The 18,639-nt window shown below is 36.7% G+C and overlaps 1 protein-coding gene across 1 annotated transcript in view; it reads left to right on the top strand.

Annotated features, from left to right (window-relative positions):
* The window catches only part of ZNHIT6 (zinc finger HIT-type containing 6), a 41,323-nt gene extending 22,903 nt beyond the window's left edge, over window positions 1–18,420 (top strand). The window contains exons 9-10 of the mRNA XM_063298213.1: window positions 11,528–11,664; window positions 18,235–18,420. Of these exons, the coding sequence (XP_063154283.1) occupies window positions 11,528–11,664; window positions 18,235–18,311 (214 nt within the window). The 3' untranslated portion in view covers window positions 18,312–18,420. The remainder of the gene's footprint in view (window positions 1–11,527; window positions 11,665–18,234) is intronic.
* Window positions 18,421–18,639: the final 219 nt, after the last annotated feature.

Here is an 18,639-nt window from a genome sequence, read left to right as displayed (position 1 = left end):
AACTTTTGGATAAAATTTTGAGCTGTAACGAATTACTAAAGCTGCAGCAGTTGAAGCAAAACAGCTTTCTTTACTAGGTGCATGTTGGCAATAGTGATAACCAGCTGCAAAAATTAAAAATTGTGATTCTTAATTATCATTTCTCCCCAAACTATGCCGGAAGCTGGTCTAAATTCCATTAAAAATATCAGTGTTATTTCTTTTAGAATATTTTATTCCGGTCTATCCCCTCAGATGATTCTAACTTTTCCTAAGCAGACATGAACCTTCTCTGATTCCTTTCAGTTTCATATTATTTTTTAAGAGATTCTTTATGGTCTCTGCAAGCCCCGTCATATATTTGGAAAGGAAGATGGATGAATAGTTGATGGCACTGTTTTCTGGGACTCCCTGACTTGCTGCATTTCCTCGTATTGTGCTAGTTTTTGCATATTTTCCTATTGTATACTTTCCTGAGATTCAGTCCCATTGTCCTGTTGCATTCTGTAAAACAGTCTTTACTTCAGTGAGAGAAATGCCATTTTTTTGCTACTATTCTTTGTTGTCTTATTGGTAATCACTACTGAGTGAGCTTGTTTATGGACTTTGGCCTTACTCCCTGAAATATATATACTGGATGTTGTACTGTTACCTTTCCTATTCAGACTTTTGACCCTGCTGCATCTGTCTGTCCCAGGTCTGTGACTTCTAAACTTTGCTGGAGTCTTTAAAGAACTGGTTTTTACATCAAGGTAGCAGATGGCCTGAGTTATTTTCTTCCCTTTCAGGTTTCTCAATAAGACCAGGAGCCTGAATTGCTGCTATCTGTGTGGGTGTAACTTGCACTGTAAATCCTGCTCACATTTCTGTACTTTGCACCTTGCATTAATCTTTCTCTGTCGTGTTTTCTTGGTGCTTCAAGAATAGTGGAAAACATACTGCTCAGAAGGGAAGTTGCTTGCTGTTGGTTCTGTCAAGAACCAACAAGTGAGGGGCAGAGAATCAGCTGAAATGTGGGAAGGGTGGGGAAAAAGCAGCAATGTGTTTAAAGTGCTCTGGGTCTAAAAGAAGGACAATCAGCAGTTTGATGTAGCTTCATTCTAGATTGCAGTAAAGATTCTTGTCTAGCTGCACTGTGTGGTGTGCCTGAGAGGCTTCTGCCAAGTCCAAGCCCAGCAGCCAAGTTAAGGCATGGGATTAGCAGCTCTTGAGTCAGTAACCAACAAATATATGATTAACAACCTGTTAGAAATCTGACTGGTATTAGAATTGGTTGTTAATCTTCAGGCGTTTTATGTCATTCTACTCCATGTAAAGACTCAGTTTGGGTGTTCTTAGATTCATTGTTGCTCTTGGATATTAAGGTCCCAGGTGGTAGCAATTGCCAAGAATGCTTTTTTTCAAATTTTCCTTGTATGGCTAGTTCACCCTTTTCTGAAGAAGAATGGCACAGTCATATCCAGATTGAATTATTATAGTTTATTCCCTCTGGGCCTAGTTCTGAAAATTATCAGAAGTTACACTTGATTCAAAATACAGCTGTGATATGCCATAGTTAGTTAGCAATTTCAGAACAGAGTCTTTGGTTTGCATGGCAAGTTGAAAGTGCTGGTTACAATTCTGTTAACTCCCTAAAGAATGTGAGTCAATCTTAACGGGTCGGTACCCTCTATCCCATACGTATTTCTCATATGTACTTCCCATATTATATAGAGAAGCTGTCTTGATTCCATTGGCATTTAAAGCAGGTGGATAGAGATTCAAAACAGGGCATTCTTGGAGTTGGCACCAAAATTGAGCGACTTCTTCCCAGGGGAGTTCTGTTCCCTCTTTTATGATTTTCCTTCTATCATCTGTTGACCTTATATTGTAAAAGGAATATATTTGGAGTGTCTATTGTCTTAAACACATTTTAAATATGGAATTGTTGCACAAATAAATGTTTTAGTAGAGTTTTCTATAACTGAATTTTCAAGCCACTGTGGTTGTGATAGTCAAAGCCAAGTCTGAACATTTTCCTTTTCTGGATCACATTTTTGTAATGTTCAAAGTGTATTTCTATGTCTAAAATTGGGTTAAACAGTCCCTGAAGTAGCCAACTAAGAATACATTCATGGCATGTTTTATAACACACATCTGTTCTACAAATGTCTACAAATCTTGTATATGAACCTCCTTCTTCTGCAATATTGTTATTTACCTAAGCAAAGATATGAATTACACAGTTCACTGCATTATAAATATATGCATAATCGAAAGAGAGTTAAAAAGTACCTTTCTTGAGATTATGGTTGTATATACTATCTGAGGGAAATGAATTGTTTGTGGTTAGCTGGTCAAAATGGCTTTAGTGCAGTTAAATAGCAGTAAAGATCATTGTCGCATAATCCAGTTTTTTCAAAAACTGCATCCAAAATGTGTTAATCTACAGGTTCAGCTGGAAAGTATGGAAGTGGTTAAATAGGTTAGCTGAGGGGAAACAGTTGGTAATTCAATTGACTGAGTATCTATGTTTTCAGGAAATTGCATTTATTTAGTGTTTGAATCCTTTTTATGGGGATTTCGGCCAAAGAATCATTCAGGTGCCAGTGTTCTTTATAAATCTCTTGAAAAAGATTGATACCCTTAATTCTTCCACTCTGAATGATTAAATTAGGACTGAGACATACACACAAAGTGTCAAGGTAGGTTGTATAAACTAAATTTATAATCCAGCATGTCGTTCTTCCCTTGCTCAGTACAACTGAGAAGTGTATCTTGCTGTATTCTAGTTCAGAAATCATAACCACAAGGAAGGTTTATTCACCACTTAGGAATGAATGTCCATCTGTTAGTTATTATCTCTGCTGTAATGCAGCTTCTCTGAATTAATACATGAAAGAAATTGTAAGTATTATGTACATCTCTTCTTTGTTCCTTCTACCCTCCTACCTCATGAAATGAAGTTAAATATTGTACATTATTGTTAATAGAACATACCCTATTAACAATCCACTGCTTTTGAGAGCCAGTGTAATATAATGGTTATGGATGTACCAAAGAGACCCAAGTTCATCCACTATCAGGCATGGAAGCCCACCAAGTGGCTTTGGACAGTAATTTTGTCTCGGCCTGAGATATCAAAGGGCTGTTGTGGAGGGAAGAATTTCATCACTCACAGATTACAAAATTTCCATTATTAAAACTAAAGTTATTGGGTATGATAAACAGGAAGAATGATCTAAGTAGAGAAATTCTTGCTGTCCAAACTCGCTGAAATTATTGGGTTCACCACTGAAATAATAGTTATAGGCTATAGAGATGAGAATAGTTACAGAGCTTTACATTTCTGATAGATAGGTTTATGTAGTGTGATATTTGATAGAAATATTAGTTGATTGATTTTTCAGGTTTGTTGGAAGCTAATAAAATAGCATATGATTTTTGAGTTAGTTTTATTATACATTAAAGCATTAAGATGCATATAGTACATTAAAGCGTTAAGATGCATATATACATGAATGATAAGCATGCTTGAATGTCTTCTTTTCTTTGGGACACTAGTAGTAAATCCAGTCCATTGTGTTTCAGTGATGACACTAGTCAGTCGTTCTTCAGATGCCTTTTAAAAATGATAATACTGTAGTCCCCACTTAATGACCACAATTAAGACTGGAATTTCGGTTGCTAAGCAAAATGGTCATTAAGCAAATCGGACCCGATTTTACAACCATCAAGTGAATCACCACAATTGTTAAGCAAACCACATAGTTGTTAAGCAAATCACGTGGTTCCCCACTGATTTTTCTTGCCAGAAGCTGGCGGGGAAGGTAAAAAATGGCAATCACTTGACCATGGCATGCTGCAACGGTCATAAATGTGAACTGGTTGCCAAGTGCCCCAATTGTGATCATGTGACCATGGGGATGCTGTGGCAGTCATAAGTGTAAGCACCGGTTGTAAGTTGGTTTTTTTATTACCGTTGTAAGTTTGAAACATCACTAAATGAATGGTCATTAAGTGAGGACTACCTGTATTACTATAGTGGGGGACTGAAACTGAACCATTTGTTGTTTTTATTATTCATGATAATGTACCACTGATGATTATTGCATAATAGCGGAATTTGAAACAAGGTATTACAAAAAGGAGATCGAAGTCTATATTGTAAGAAAACTATGTGATAAGATTCCTTGTATAGTATGTGAACAATATGCTTTTTATATCTTGAGACTTCTGATGCAAGAACTGAAAAGTATTCAAGTTAGAGGAAAACAAATATATGTTTGTTATTTAATTTAGTACCTATTTGCTAATTGGCTCTCTTAGCCTTTTATATTTGTTGATTTCTGGGTGAGTTACGGCTGACTGAAGACATTTCTGCGAACAACGGAAATGACCACTGTGAAGAATGAAGTACCAGTGAGTAGACCAGTCCTTCATAATCTCTCCAGAGAGGGAGAGAGTGGGAGATCACCATGAGTGTTCTGAATGGCAGCACCTCTCAAGGGGACCGTAAAACACCATCTCCCACGGGTTTGAGCACAGGAGTCAAGGGAGACGACATCTTTGTTCTCAGTCACGACAGAGCCTTTAAAAAGGACATTAAGCCAGCTAAACTCACTTTCTAATCACATTCGTAAATGTTCAATTTAACTACCTTATGGATATTAGAGACCCTCAAAATGGCAAGCTTAATTTGACACCTGGTGAGTTTACCTTCTTTGGATTTCAGGAATTGTAAACAGAGACTTAAGAGTTTAAAATAATATACAACTGGCAAAAAGCAATAAATAAATAAATACATACATACATACATACATACATAAGGAAGTTTTACATGATTGGGAGACCAGAGAGATTTGGAATATTGATTATTTTTGCTGTAAGATTTGAAAAAACAAGTATATAATTAAATAATACACCTGTGAGAAATTATTGAAACAGAACTAAACCCATATTAGGAACTAAGGCTTGATGAAGGTTGCAAATGGACACTAGAGGGAACTAAAGGACCAGGCAGAAAAGAGTTAAAATGGCTAAGCCTGCTATAACTTTTACTTGTCTTAAATAATCCTTCAAAAAATGGACTGAGATATTAACTAATATCTCAGAAATGATATATATTTCAATGGTTAAACTTTTAGAACATGATGAGAAAAAAATAAAAATACAACCCTTACCTGATACAGACATTATAGAATTAGAAGGCATGGAAGCCACCAAACTGAGATTACTAAAATGGGAATACAAAAGACAAATCAAGAAACGGATCTGGAATGGAACAACTGTGACAAAAAAATCCTGGATAATGCCTCTTTATGGGATTTACGAAGTAGGCTAGTGAAAGCTTTGAAGACTACTTTTGAATGCCAGAGATTGATGAAAGATCAAGTCCTGTGATGCCATTGGAATGATTTAAAGGTCAAGATTGTGAAGAGCAAAAAGAAGGAATATAAAGTTGGACTATTTGATCAGGGATAAACTATTTGTTTGATATTTCTGGTAACTCCTAATGGACTTTTTGCTGAACCAGGACTGGATTGCACATAGATAAAAGGCTATGGGAAGAACAGTTTTTTTATTTGTAAGTTTAAAAGAGGGTGAAAAGTATTAGCTTATGTTTGGTGTGATGAAGGTTGGAAGCTACTTCTTTAGTACTGTATTCGTTTCTTTTTTCTTTTTTTTCCTTTTGCCTGCACCTTCTGAATTTTTCTTTTCTTTTCCTTCTAGTTTAGATTGCATTAGTTTTTACTATGTTTACTAAAAAGTTTAATAAAATTATTTTTAAAAAATAACTACCTTTTTCTCATTATGACAGAAAGGCAGGGTATATATTTTTAAAATTCAATGGAAATAGCATCATCTGTAAAATATTAGAAGTTAACAAAAACTTTTTTGTGTAAGGAAACACTTGCAAAAGAATGAAAAAATGCACTTTCATTACCATGGGCAGTGTGAAAACTAAAATTAAGAGAGGTTAAAGTGAGCTAAACAACACTTTTGCATCTTTCATTTATCTCCAGAGAATTGTCTGTAGAAGCTTAAGAAGCTTAAAGAGCCCAAATTGAAAGAGGCAAATCAGGTCATAACCAGTTTTTGAAAATATGAATGTATGAGAGAGAAGGGAGCTAAAGTTTTAAAAGAGAACAGGGACCAAGCTATGCGTCTAATGGGCTAGCACTGCACTGAAGACTGGGAACTGAGACCAGGCAGTAAATACTTGTATCCTAGCTTTTGCGCCTCTGTCGTATTTAGCCAAGCATGATCAGATAAAGATTAAAATATAACCTTATGGTCTCTTCTTAGTTTCCTTCCATCTCTTTCTTCCCACTGATTATGAAAATTAGATTTCAACAAAAATGTAAATAAATAAAGCTTTGTTTTAAGAGCTGTGGGTGGGTTGAGGTGCCTGCTAGTAACATTGTCATCACTGTGGAGTCCTTGGTGCTCTCTGAGCCTTGTTGTTTTCTTGCAGACGTTTCATTGCCAGACTAGGCAACATCTTCAATGCGAACAGGGAGAGGACCTTGCTCTCTGTTTATATACAGTGGCTTGCCCTGCTTGTGTTGGTGTGGGGGTGTTGTTCTCTCCTTGGGAGTTTCTTTGGGCTGTTGTTTGCTGCTTGGTTGATTGCCTGAGTTAATAGTTCCTTGATTAGGGTGTATTGTGCTGTTTGGTTGTTCATCTGGTGTTAATCCTAGTATTGATTTTTGCATATCTGGGTGTTGATTGCTGGCAAGGAGGCATACTGGTCTTTTGGCTTTTCTATTGTCTCTTTTGAATGGTATGTAAATGTTGTTTACCTCTATGTGTCTGTTGATGGCTGCTTTATCTGAGTGCCAGGCTTCCAGGAATTCTCTGGCGTTTTGGGATTTGGCTTGGTTTAGGATGCTCACAGTTTCCCAGTTGAAACTATGGTTGAGTCTGTCCATATGTTGTGAGATTAAGGAGTTCTCATCGTGTCTTCAGACTGCTAGTTGGTGTTCGTGGATGCGCTCTGCTAGTCTTCTGCCTGTCTGTCCTACATACTGGCTATTACAGTCTTTGCACTGTATGTTGTAAATAACTCCTGTTTTTTCTTGGGCTATTGGGTCTTTTGGGTTGCAGAGCTTGGGCTATTGGGTCTTTTGTTTTGCAGAGTTTTAGTTGGCTTATGTTCTACGGTGATGCCATGTGGTTGTAATAGTTTGTTGGTAGTTTCTGAGATGTTTCTGATGTATGGCAGTGTTATCCTTTTCATAGCTTCTGTTGGTTGGGTTGTAATGGGTTTGGTGGTGAGGCATTTTTTGATGAAGTTGAGGGGGTATCTGTTTTGCTGGAAGATGTTGTACAGATGATCTGTTTCCTTTTTCTGGTGTCATCACTGTAGTTTACTTTGAAACACCTAATTTAGGGTTGTTACTGTTTTAGCAATGTCTGTTGAAAGAGGGAGATAGAATTGATGATAAATTGAATAAATAAGGTAATATAAGTCTATGAAAGTGCTGAATGAAGTGATGTTGGAGGGAAACAGAACAGTATTTTTTAAATGGAAAGAGGGATAACCAAGGAGTTAAAAACAAAACAAAATAATAAGTTCTAGATAGTTAGTGACATTGCTGTAAGAAAAACTCTTCTCTTATGATTCTCTAGCTCTTCATGCTCTATCAAAGTTTTGGGTATTTGCCAGAAGTTGTCACTGTCTGTCAACCAATAAAGTTTACTTAAAACTAGGCCTTGGTGATCTAACACTTGAATAATTTACTATCATAAAATAGTTTAAAGTACAAATGTTTTATGCTCTGCCAAGCTGGACGCTAAGGATGTTTTGTCTAAAACATGAGATAATGGAAAGTGTATTGTGGCATGTGAATGACTTTAGCCTTTTGGTGGTAAATGTTTGCTTAACCAGAAAAGAATGTGTGGAGACTCTTGCCAGTGGAAAGGTACCGCCGTACTTAGCATTAAAGTACTGTAAATAAATCAGCAAATATGCTTCTCCTTGTGTGCTGCTCCAAATGTTATGAAAGCACTCTTTGAATTTAAAATACTCTTCTCCTTTTTTCTTTTTTGAAAAGTGGGTTTAGGAAGAACTGGTCATAATTACTTGAGGTAAAAAACAACAACATGAAACCAAATTATTTTCATGATGATTGAAGTTGGATTTAAGGGAAGTAACCCTTGCATAAAGTTCTTTCTTCCCAAACCAGGAAAAGCAAGTTTCATTATTTTAATTGAATTAGGATCATTAAACTCCAACCCAGTGAAGTTTATCAAAAATATTAACCTGTGCACTGTAGTTATTGCTAAAGAATTCTATAGCAGAGACACTCTATACAAGTCCACATTAGGGTAATAATTGCACATTTGACATTGAAGAGGGCAACCTAGTACCTTCTGGATCCTTTGGACTCCCAAATTTCACAGTCCCTCCCAACATGTTTTCACTGATTTTAAGAGCTTGATAGTCATTTAATACTTATAATTTCTCTTAGGGTTTTATATCTGTTCAGTTGGGATTTTAGGCATTGGCATTTTCATTATTTACCTATGAGATGCTTATTCTGAAGTATGGTAGTTTATACATTCGTAATTATTTTAAAAAGGCTAAGTATTAGTACAGTTATTTAGAAAGACTCAATTGATGCCTGCTTATTGCTTTGAATGCATCCTCCCAAGGAAAAAAAGAGTATCCCATATACGGAACTGGTGTTTGATCCAAGTCACGTGGATTACTCAGAACACACAAATGAAGTTTTCTTTGGGGAATTCAGTTTGCAGCTGCTGATGTGAGGAATTCAGGATTAAACTACAAGGTTATTGCACTTTGAATTCAGTTTCCACAAACAATCATTAATTCTTCCCAGCAGTATCATTTTGCTATGTAACAGTGTTCTATAAACTTTAAATTAAGCTTTCAAAATTTGGCATGTACAGTGTTTTACTGTATATTGCTAGTTCATTATTGAGAAATTGAAGGAGGAGCAGTTTATTCCTGAGAGAATTCTGGGATCTTCTTTCTGCTTCTCTAATGGTGTATAACTTATGGGCCCGCCTTTCCCTAGAAAACCCAGTGAGATAAAGGGATAAACCTTCTCAAGAGATGCTTTCAGCCACACAAGTTTTTTTAAGGCAGTAACCTCCACTTTGCTTTGATACTCAGGTGATTAGACATAACAAATCAAGGCTATCAGAGTAATTGTCCTTATTTGGTGGGTTATATATAACAAATAAGAATCTAATCTAGAAATGAAATGAAATGGGTTTCTTTAAATTGCAAGTGTTAGATCATTGTTTCAAAAACTCTATGATATTACAACTTCCTGCAGAATGAAAGCCAACACAGCAAAAGAGTAAGGTAAAACATTTCTTCCTACTCTGCCAGTTTTCTATTTGGAGAGAGGTAAGGGAGGCACATTTGTAATCCTAGCTTTAATCTAGAATCATTCATTGTGAGAAATTTATCAGTTTTATTTATGTTCTACCTTCATATATTCAGTTCATCCTACGTGTTTCTTTGGCTGTCGTTGTAATTCACATTACATAAATGATTAAATAAACAACAAATAGACTTCTCAATTTATCTGTTGGGTGCATCTAGCACTAACAGGTCCTGCATCAAAGTATAATAGAGGACTTTAATTTGTGTTCCATGTAGAAATATACATGTAGGGGGATGACCTAAATTACCCTTTCCAATTTTTTGATTACATACAAAAACTAAATAAGGAACATGTCTACATCTTTGTCCCAAAAAAATAGCCTAATGTTTCAAGATACGTCCACCTTACTGAGCTGAAATTTGGCAAGATTTATAATAAAAATGCTAAAACTATTCTTGCCATTATAAAAAATCCTAAAAAAAGACATTTAGACATTTTTCTAAATTTAAATCCATTGATTAAGTCGTCATGACCTGAAAATCTGAAATATGATACATCTGTACTCCAAGGCATTTTCCTTACTAAGGAAATCTTAAGTAAAATAATTGTATCTCTCTCTCCTTCCCTCCCCCTTCCCCCCAGAGAGTACTACATAGCTAAGCTGTTTCAACATCATAAGCAAAGCCCAAATTAGGTATTCCTGTAGCTGGGGGAAAAAAAAACCTTTCTATGTTGGAACATCCTAAAAATGGACTGTTTTTAAATTTGCTTTATTACAGAGGCCAACAATATGGAATTGCACATTGGGACAGAATGTTGAGCTGTAAGAGGTCTATTATTTATTTGAGTAAATTTAGGGATTTTCCGTTGGTTGCCTGAAATACACTTCTGTCTTTATAGAATGCAAGGTGAATTAGCATTGTATAAAAGTATGTCTTGGATAGTGACTCACCAGGGTACTAAACATATTTTCACATGACCTAGAAAGCTGAAATTTGATTGCCAAACCTGTCAACTTATTTTTAAGGCAAAAATGTGATGAGAGCAAGTGAATACTTGTTCCCGAAAAAAAGGCTATTTTAGCTCACAAGCAATAATAAAAATATTACAACAGGGGGAAAATTACATCCCAGCAGCAATTAAACTGTTCATGGCCAAAACGGTTGCCCAACTACTATGTGGGATACAACTTGGCCTATATACAAACCTAAGGGTCTGTGAAACCATCCAATTGAATTTCCTTAGGTCTTTGTTTGGTACCCCAAAATGTACCTCCAATGCAGTTTTGAGGTTTGAAGGTGACGTGCCAAGTATTAAGGCCCAGGCTTGGATCAGGATTCTAATTTCAGAACTCAAAATCATGTTTGACCCTACAGGCCTGATACCTCTGCTGTTGTCAGACAGCTCCCAATCTCATTGGCGCCATGCCTATACAAAAGAACTTTGCAGTCTTGGCCTCTCTCCTGAACATTTAAGCCAATTAACTCTGGAGAAGGCTAAATCAGTAGTAAAAGAAAGTTTTAGGGACATTGATCGCCAAAATGATATTACCAGTGCTCCTGAATTCTATCATCAAATTCTAGATAGCCGCAAACCCTCTACTGCAGGGTATCTGTACAATTTAACCCTAAGCAAATATAGGTGGACCTTTTCCAGAGCCCGCTTTGATACCCTCCCTTCAGCACTGCTGGCAGGAAGATTTCATGGAACTCCTTATTTACAGAGACTTTGTTCTTATGGATCCAGGGAGGTAGAAACTCTTGCCCATGTCCTCATATGGTGTCCTTTTTATGGTGCGCCAAGACGTGCTCTGATCTCCCCAATCATCTCCAAATTTGAGGGTTATACTGATAGATTTTACGTTTGTTTCTTTTTAAGGGATACTGACTACACACACACACACCAGGTGGCCAAATGTTTTTATCAAATTATACAATTGCGCATAGTATATATTACTTAGTTATATTGTTGCACTGTTTTATTGTTTTCCTTTTTCCTGACAAAGAATTGTTGGATTAAATTATTTTCTTTTATTGTAAATGCTGGTCAAAGACGGTAATAAAGATATTCATTCAAAAGGCCATATTGTTTTTCCATTTTCAAAGATATTGATATAGTACACTTGTGCCCAAGACGCTTATTTTTACGTTGGAATAATCAAATCTTGATATAATATTTACCATGCTTATTATCCTTTTCAAAAGGTATGAAGAATTGGATGCCAGCAAAAGCCTTCTAGAGAATTTGAAAGGGAAGGTTGTAATTGAATATCCAACTCTGCATGTGGTATTGTGGAAATTCAAGACAGATATGTTGATTCTTGGCCAGAGCATGAACAAAGGTACCCATTATATATTCTAAATAATATTCAACGCAGAGAATAAACATGTACTTAGGTATTGGGTCTGTGAATATTTGTTGTGATATAATGATATGTAGCAAATATATGATTGGTATATATGCTTATTATTTCTAGTTAAATTTCATGTAATTTAACTATTGCAAACATCATTAGAACATTTTTTCCTATTTGCTCATTTATTTGGTGGAAAATGTATCAAGATGTTACAGTTCCTGCTTTCTAAGTAATTAAATCTGATAGATGAGTCCACACCTGCCTTACAAATATTCTTCTGGACAGTTTTGTAACGTCTGCAGTTGATTTGCTTTTCCAGATCAAATGTCCCTTCTTAATTGGAAGTTTATATTACTTTGAATGCCTATACAGAGCTGGATTTTTTTTTCAAATTATGTCTGGTTATATTAGGAAATTCTGCTTCATGTAGGATGAAACCATTAAAATCCAGTTGAGGAACCTGTAGTCCTTCAAATGTTATTAAACCTTAATTCCCAGGGATGCTCATAACAGTTCAGCAATAACTAGAAGGCCTTGTCCGTCACCTTTTAAATATAATTTGAAAACTAATCGTGTAGAATTGTTGTGATGGAATGGATAAGGTATATACTGCCTGACATCCTGTCATGTGATCTCTCGGACATATAGACTGCATTTGTGGTATAATCTTGAGACTGAGAAGAAGCCGGGAAAAAAGTAATGTTTTTCATACACCGAGTCTCTCACAAGGAGGGGAAGTTGACATGGTTAAGAAGGGAACAGGAAGTTAGTGTTGAAATTGGACGTGGTGGGAGAAAAGAAGAAAAATGGCTAGCACAGAGCTTCCTAAACTTTCTTGGTTCATAGCACCCCTAGCAGTTTTCAAACCGTGTGCTATGGCATCCCAAGGTGCCACAGTAAACTCACTAACAGTTCCATTTATTAAGTTATAAAACGCTGTGGCATCCCTGTGAATTTTCTGCAGTGCCCCAGGTCACCACAGAGCGGTTTGGGAACTATAGGGCTAGGACACAAAGGTAGAAATAGGCAGTTTTGGGCTGCTGAAGAGTTACAAGTTCCAAGGTGATTGAAGATCATCAAAAAGGATCAGCAAAGAAATCGTTATGCAAAGGAGGGGAATAATCCAGCTCAGATATCCAGAGAGAGAAGAGGATCCAAAGGCACCAGAAAGATAAAGGTTATGCCAGCTGTGAGAGATCGCCAGTTAAGCTTATGGAAGAGCAGGCTGCTTAGAAAAATCGCAGGCACCTGTGCTGCCTTCTTCCCCTCCTGTTTGAGCCTTTCTCAGCGGAGTTGCCAATAAAGCTGCAACCTTGAAACGGGTGTGGGAGGAGACACGTGTTTTGGAAGCTCTGTGGCCACCAGCAAACTGTAGAGCAGCTGAATTAAAGAAGCCGTTTTTCCTTCAAAAATGCAGATGGTCTAGAGGAAAAAGAAGTACAGAGACACAGCAAAGAAAAGTGCAAGTATAAAAGCACAATGTGGAAAGTTACAAGTATTCTACATGCTGCCCATTAATGGAAGAAAAAAGCAGAAGAAATCCCAGAGAGAGGAATTAAGGCCAAACGGTGTTTGTATGAAGAAAACATTGTTATATAATAGTATTACTATAGTATACTATTGTAATAGTAATTGAATAGTAATAGAGTACAGTAACTGTTACAGTAATAATTAGTGTAGTGATATAGAAATAATAGGATAGACTATATAATAGAGGCAATAGAAAACACTCAAATATAGACTTGTAATTTTCATACTTCACTTTTGTATCTTGGTTTGTTTTTTTAAACAAAACTTCTCCCCAACTCTTTTTAGGGAGATATAAAAAACTATCTGTCCAGAGGCCAGTGCTTTTGAGTCTGGGTCAGTCTAACTGGGAACAGTTAGAAAAAGAACCTGCTACAGAGATTTAAGTGAAACGCTTGATTAACTGTGGGGAGTTTAGTAGCAACTATGCTTTAGGGCGAGCTCATTCCTTTCAACAGAAGCGGTACTGAATCTCTGAATTGTAGAGCAGTTGCATCATGAATCCTTTGAAGGTGGAAGCCAGAAGGTAGGATAGAGTTAACTTTTGTTTGCATGCGTTAGCTGAATCCCACTTGCATTACTATCTAGCTGAAAGAATAAATCTTATGGAAAAAATGTTTCTTTCTATTCTTGATACAACATACATTATGTTTTAAAAAATGACTTAGTTCACAAGAATGCTTTTGTGTGCTGTGTCTTATCTGATCAATCCTGAGAACTCACAACAGTGGTGCTCAGTACATATCTAGCATATAGCTATTATGATGCTTCTTGGTAGAATTCCACTGAAGTTATACAGGTGTTGGCAACATTCTGGTTTTAACTCTGTTTCCCATGTGCTCGTTATTTCGTTAGATCTCTTTCAGTAAAATAAGCTGTCCTTACTGGGGTGTGCACATGTCTCTCCACATGTAAAATGAGTTGACTTCATCTGAATCGGAGTTGATAGTGCTGTGGAAGGAGAATGGGGGTGAGCTGGAACATAGAAGGAGCAGGATGATGAGCACATCAGGAAATGAGTGATCACACCATGATATCAACAGCTAGGCATTAGGCAGTCCTGACTATATCTTTGGCTCCCATTCCTACAGCATTATGTTGAAATATGCAGAGATATCAGGGCTCAACAATTTCCTGAATGACTTAGAAATCTAAGAAAATCCTAAATGCAATACTATCTGACAATATTATTTTATTAGATGTTATGACTGAAAAATTGCATATTTTGCTTTAATATTCGCATTGAAACATAATCATGCCATAATGCTGATTTCTCTGCCACTTTTTGCCACAAATGTATTGCCCTGAAAGGAAGACAAGCCTGAATTTTAGATGACCCCTTAAGGAAAAATAGAAGGAGTAATTCTGCACAATGCCTACTGTCCCCATTTGGCAGTCCAGGGGTTCCAATTCCAGCTGAAACCAATCCTGGGGATTTCCCCTCAGCAATAAATCTGTGGAAGTGATTCTCCTATATTGTTTGTGCATATGTGTATGTGCATACATCTGTCAGAAATGAGAGGAACCCTTTTATGTTGAACAAAACAGGATAACATGTACAGACAATTGCAGATCTTCAGCAGCCACATCCACAGTTATTCCCATCTCTAATTTGTTTCAAACAATATCTTCTTTTCAAGAATTGTTAAGATTATTAACAAGCTCCTGCATCACTTATTTACAGGAGTTGGGGGGGGGTTATATTTCTATCAGATAAATACTGAACATGTAAAATCTGTATTCCTTCCAAAACACAAATCAGCATGTCTCTTTAACATTCTGGGTTTCTGATGCAATGCACCTGTCTCACATGGAGATGGCACACTGCAGATAGCCGCCCGGAGTCCCCCTTTTTGGGGGGAGATGGGCAGTGTTAGAAATTTGAGAAATAAATAAATAAACCCTCATCTCATTGGACCTGTTGGAACAGAGCCATTATTTTCCCTTCCTGACTTCCCAACTGGATGCAGGAGGGTTCCTATGTATCTCATCACATGTATGAGTTAGTTGTTTCTTTAGGAGAAGCTTACAGGGCATTTATCCCATTTCTATTGTTCCCAATTTCTTTACTTCGATTTTACCAGCAAAATAAAGTAGGGGGAAAGTAGGGACTGTAAGAATGGGAAAGGTCTTTCTTCCATGGCCAAAAAGGTAGTCGTCGTCCATTTAGAAGAAGGGGATCAGTCCCTCCGTTCTCACCTGATTTCAGGACAAGTCAGAATAGTCATGCTGGGATGGTGGTGATTAAAAAAACCTGTTGTGGAACAATGCCACAGAACCATGCAAGAAAGAGAAAGGGATCTCTTCATTAGCCTAAAAGCTTTTGCCAGGATTTTTGTTTGGAAAGGCTGTCTTCACCCCTGCAGTCCTACTAAAGTATTCTTTAGCTAGAGAAAGAGGGAAAGCATTGCAGAGCATCACTTTTGGATTTTTTTCCAACTTCTTTATAATAGAAGTGACATGAGTAGGAAAATAAAGAGGAAGGGGGGCTTAGGATGCAAGAGTTGGCAATATTCCAAGATGTTGACCCACTTTTTCCTCCCATAGGACTGCATTAGGGGATTATTTTGATTTTTTTTTTCTCCCCAGCACCTGGCCAGACCTGGCCCATTTTCAACTCGGTCCTTGTTTTGGAGGATTCTGCCCCCAGATCAAATTTCTGTCCAATTTTTGAAAGGCTGTCCTCAGCCAGAGTCCTGAGCCCCTTTACATAATTTCTTTCCATCACTACTTTGGGTTGGAAAAAATAAAAAGGAAAGGCATGCGCAGAAGGTTTCTTCTCCACAACTGTCCTGGCCAGTTATTCACTGGTAACATCCTTCTCCTTGAAGTAGATACAAGGCCTCCGTAGCGGCCAAAAGGAATACGATATCTGATTATGTAGTGAAGGGCTATGTGCATAATTTAAGCTAAAGTTTTGAAATGCTTCATTCTTTAAAAAATTTATAGAAAGCCATCCTGGTGGAAATCAAACACCAGAAAATGTGCCTGCACACTTTCTTAGAAAGAGACAACTCTGATCCCTTTCTCCCTGCCCCCCTTTCAAGTTTTAATTAAGATTTGGAGAAGAAAGTGGGAAAGTTTTTGTTTTTACAGTATCTGTGAATAATGTGCCATTCTGATAATACGTATTTTCTATGCCTTGATTAACTTGGCAACTCAGAATGGAAAAAATAATTCTGTTCTGCTGCAAACAGCTGGCATAATATCATAAAGACTTAGCTTCACATTCACATCAAATGTACTTGGTTCCTTTTCACATTCTCCATTTTGACCGTACAACTGTATCCTCAGTCCTTCAAGTTTATGGTGCAAAGATTCGGCTTCTGTATCAGCAGAACAGTGCGAAGAGGCAAAGTTCACTACTATGTTGAGAGGAGAGAAATCAGAACTTCTAAATCTCTTGAAACAGAAGTTCAGAATTTCTGTATGCAATTTATTCATTCCTCACTGCAAGAAGAATCAGGAAAAAAATGTAGATAGAGGGTGGAATTGATTCTGATTGGGCCATGAAAACCAAGATGCTTATCTTTCTTCGACTAGATAAACAGTTTAAAGCCACTTAGATCAGGTCTTCTCCATCAAGATTTTTTTTTTTTGTATTCCAGGATTTCCAGGCTTCTGTAGCTAAACAACTTTGAGATTAGGCAAGGTATCCTTATTTATTTAATTAGTCATTTATTTAATTACTGCCAGAAGTGATAGCAATATTCTTTGCTTCCAAGCATTCTTCTGCCAATAGGATATACAGTATCAAAAGAAAGGTGCTCCTCAGTTAATATCAGATCAACAAATAATCTCTCTCAGCAAGTCTTCAAATTTTCTATTTCTTTGGGCAAACAGAATTCTAGGAGACTGAACAGACAAGTATCAGTCTCAAATGAACGAAAGGTCATTTTCTGAATAATGATCCAAGTCATCTGGTGCTAACAATGAAATTCATCGTGATTCTGAAATTCTAGGATTCCCATCACACAGGTTTTTGACATTAAAGCCTGAGTTCACACAGCAAATATCAGAGTATCAGAATAAATTGCAAGAAAAGGAAATACGAAGTTTGCTCTGGCATAGTAGTTGTATTTAGCTTTTGTCCTAAATATCATAACTGTATCTCTCAGAACTTCTGCTCATACCTCACTGGCATAGAGAATAGTTTGAGGGGGAAAACCATATTGAATAAAACAGTAGTTAATATTTGTTTTAGAACCTGAAACAAATAGTGAAAGAGAATGCTGGCCTTTATCAAAAGTAGATTTCCTTTCCATGAAGCCTGGTCTAGCCAACAGAGCATCTACTACTACTATGGCGTTTTTAATTTCTGGCACTTCCATTGCCAGGGAGCTTTCTGGCCCATAGAGTAGAGGGTGGGGTGAATTCCTAGAAATCAGTTTTTAAGGAACTCCTATGGATAATCATGGGCGTTTGATTGTTGATATAGAATTGATTTTTTGGGTTTGCATATAGTATTCATTCTCAAGAGCATCTGTTTTTTCCTCTGCTCCTTGTTTTGTTAGCTTTAAGACATTTTACATTAGCATGCTCCCCTAGACTGAAGGTTTGGAACTACCTTAACTGATCTGAGGGTAACAAGCTTTTTTACCATTGGCGATATTTTTATAGGTAGTCCTCGTTTAGTAAGGTCCACAGTTGGGACCAGCAACTCCGTCTTTAAGTGAAGTGGTTGCTAATGAAACCAGAACTGTGCTTATGATCTTACTTCAGCTTTCCTTTGCTTTACAGACCTGCAGAGGTCATAAATGTAAGGATTGGCCACAAAGTTACTTTTTCATCATCATAACTTTGAACAGTTGCTATAGGAGGCAGGTGCTAAACAAGGATTAACTGTATTACTTTAAGAACTATAAATTTACAGCAAATCCAGAATTTCTGCGTCTCATGGCAAGTTATTTATCAATTAACGGTGTGCTTATAGATAGGCACATTAATGGAGAATGCAAAACTAGGACTGGTTGACAGCAGAAACTATATAAATGTATTTCTTTTTCTTTCTTTCTTTCTCCCCTTTAGAAATCAATCCATCTAACAAAGACCCAATTAAGGAAAGTTCTTCTGAGGAAGAAGGGGAAATCCATGATAGCTCCTGAAGATACCAATGCAGATACAGATTGGAGTATTTTATATTACACTTATCATTTTAAAGACATATTCAGCAAATATATTTGTTTTGTCATTTTTTTTAAAAAATCCCAAATATATAATTTTAACTATAAAATCTATAATAAAATATAATTACTGAAAAGCAATACAGACTGAATAAATATATTGAATGAAGATTAAAGGATCAACTTCTTTCTGTGAAAGTTACTGACTGTATAATAGGATTTTATAGGATTTGCAAGCTTGCTTTTTTCCACTGCTTGACCTCAGTTTGTGCCTGTAAATATTTGTTGTACATTCATGCCCATAACCAAC

The sequence above is a fragment of the Candoia aspera genome, chromosome 3, assembly GCF_035149785.1.
Source record: "Candoia aspera isolate rCanAsp1 chromosome 3, rCanAsp1.hap2, whole genome shotgun sequence".
Classification (NCBI taxonomy): Eukaryota; Metazoa; Chordata; class Lepidosauria; order Squamata; family Boidae; genus Candoia; species Candoia aspera.
The sequence above is the reverse complement of the archived record's forward strand: the minus strand, read 5'-3'. Positions and strand labels throughout refer to the sequence as shown.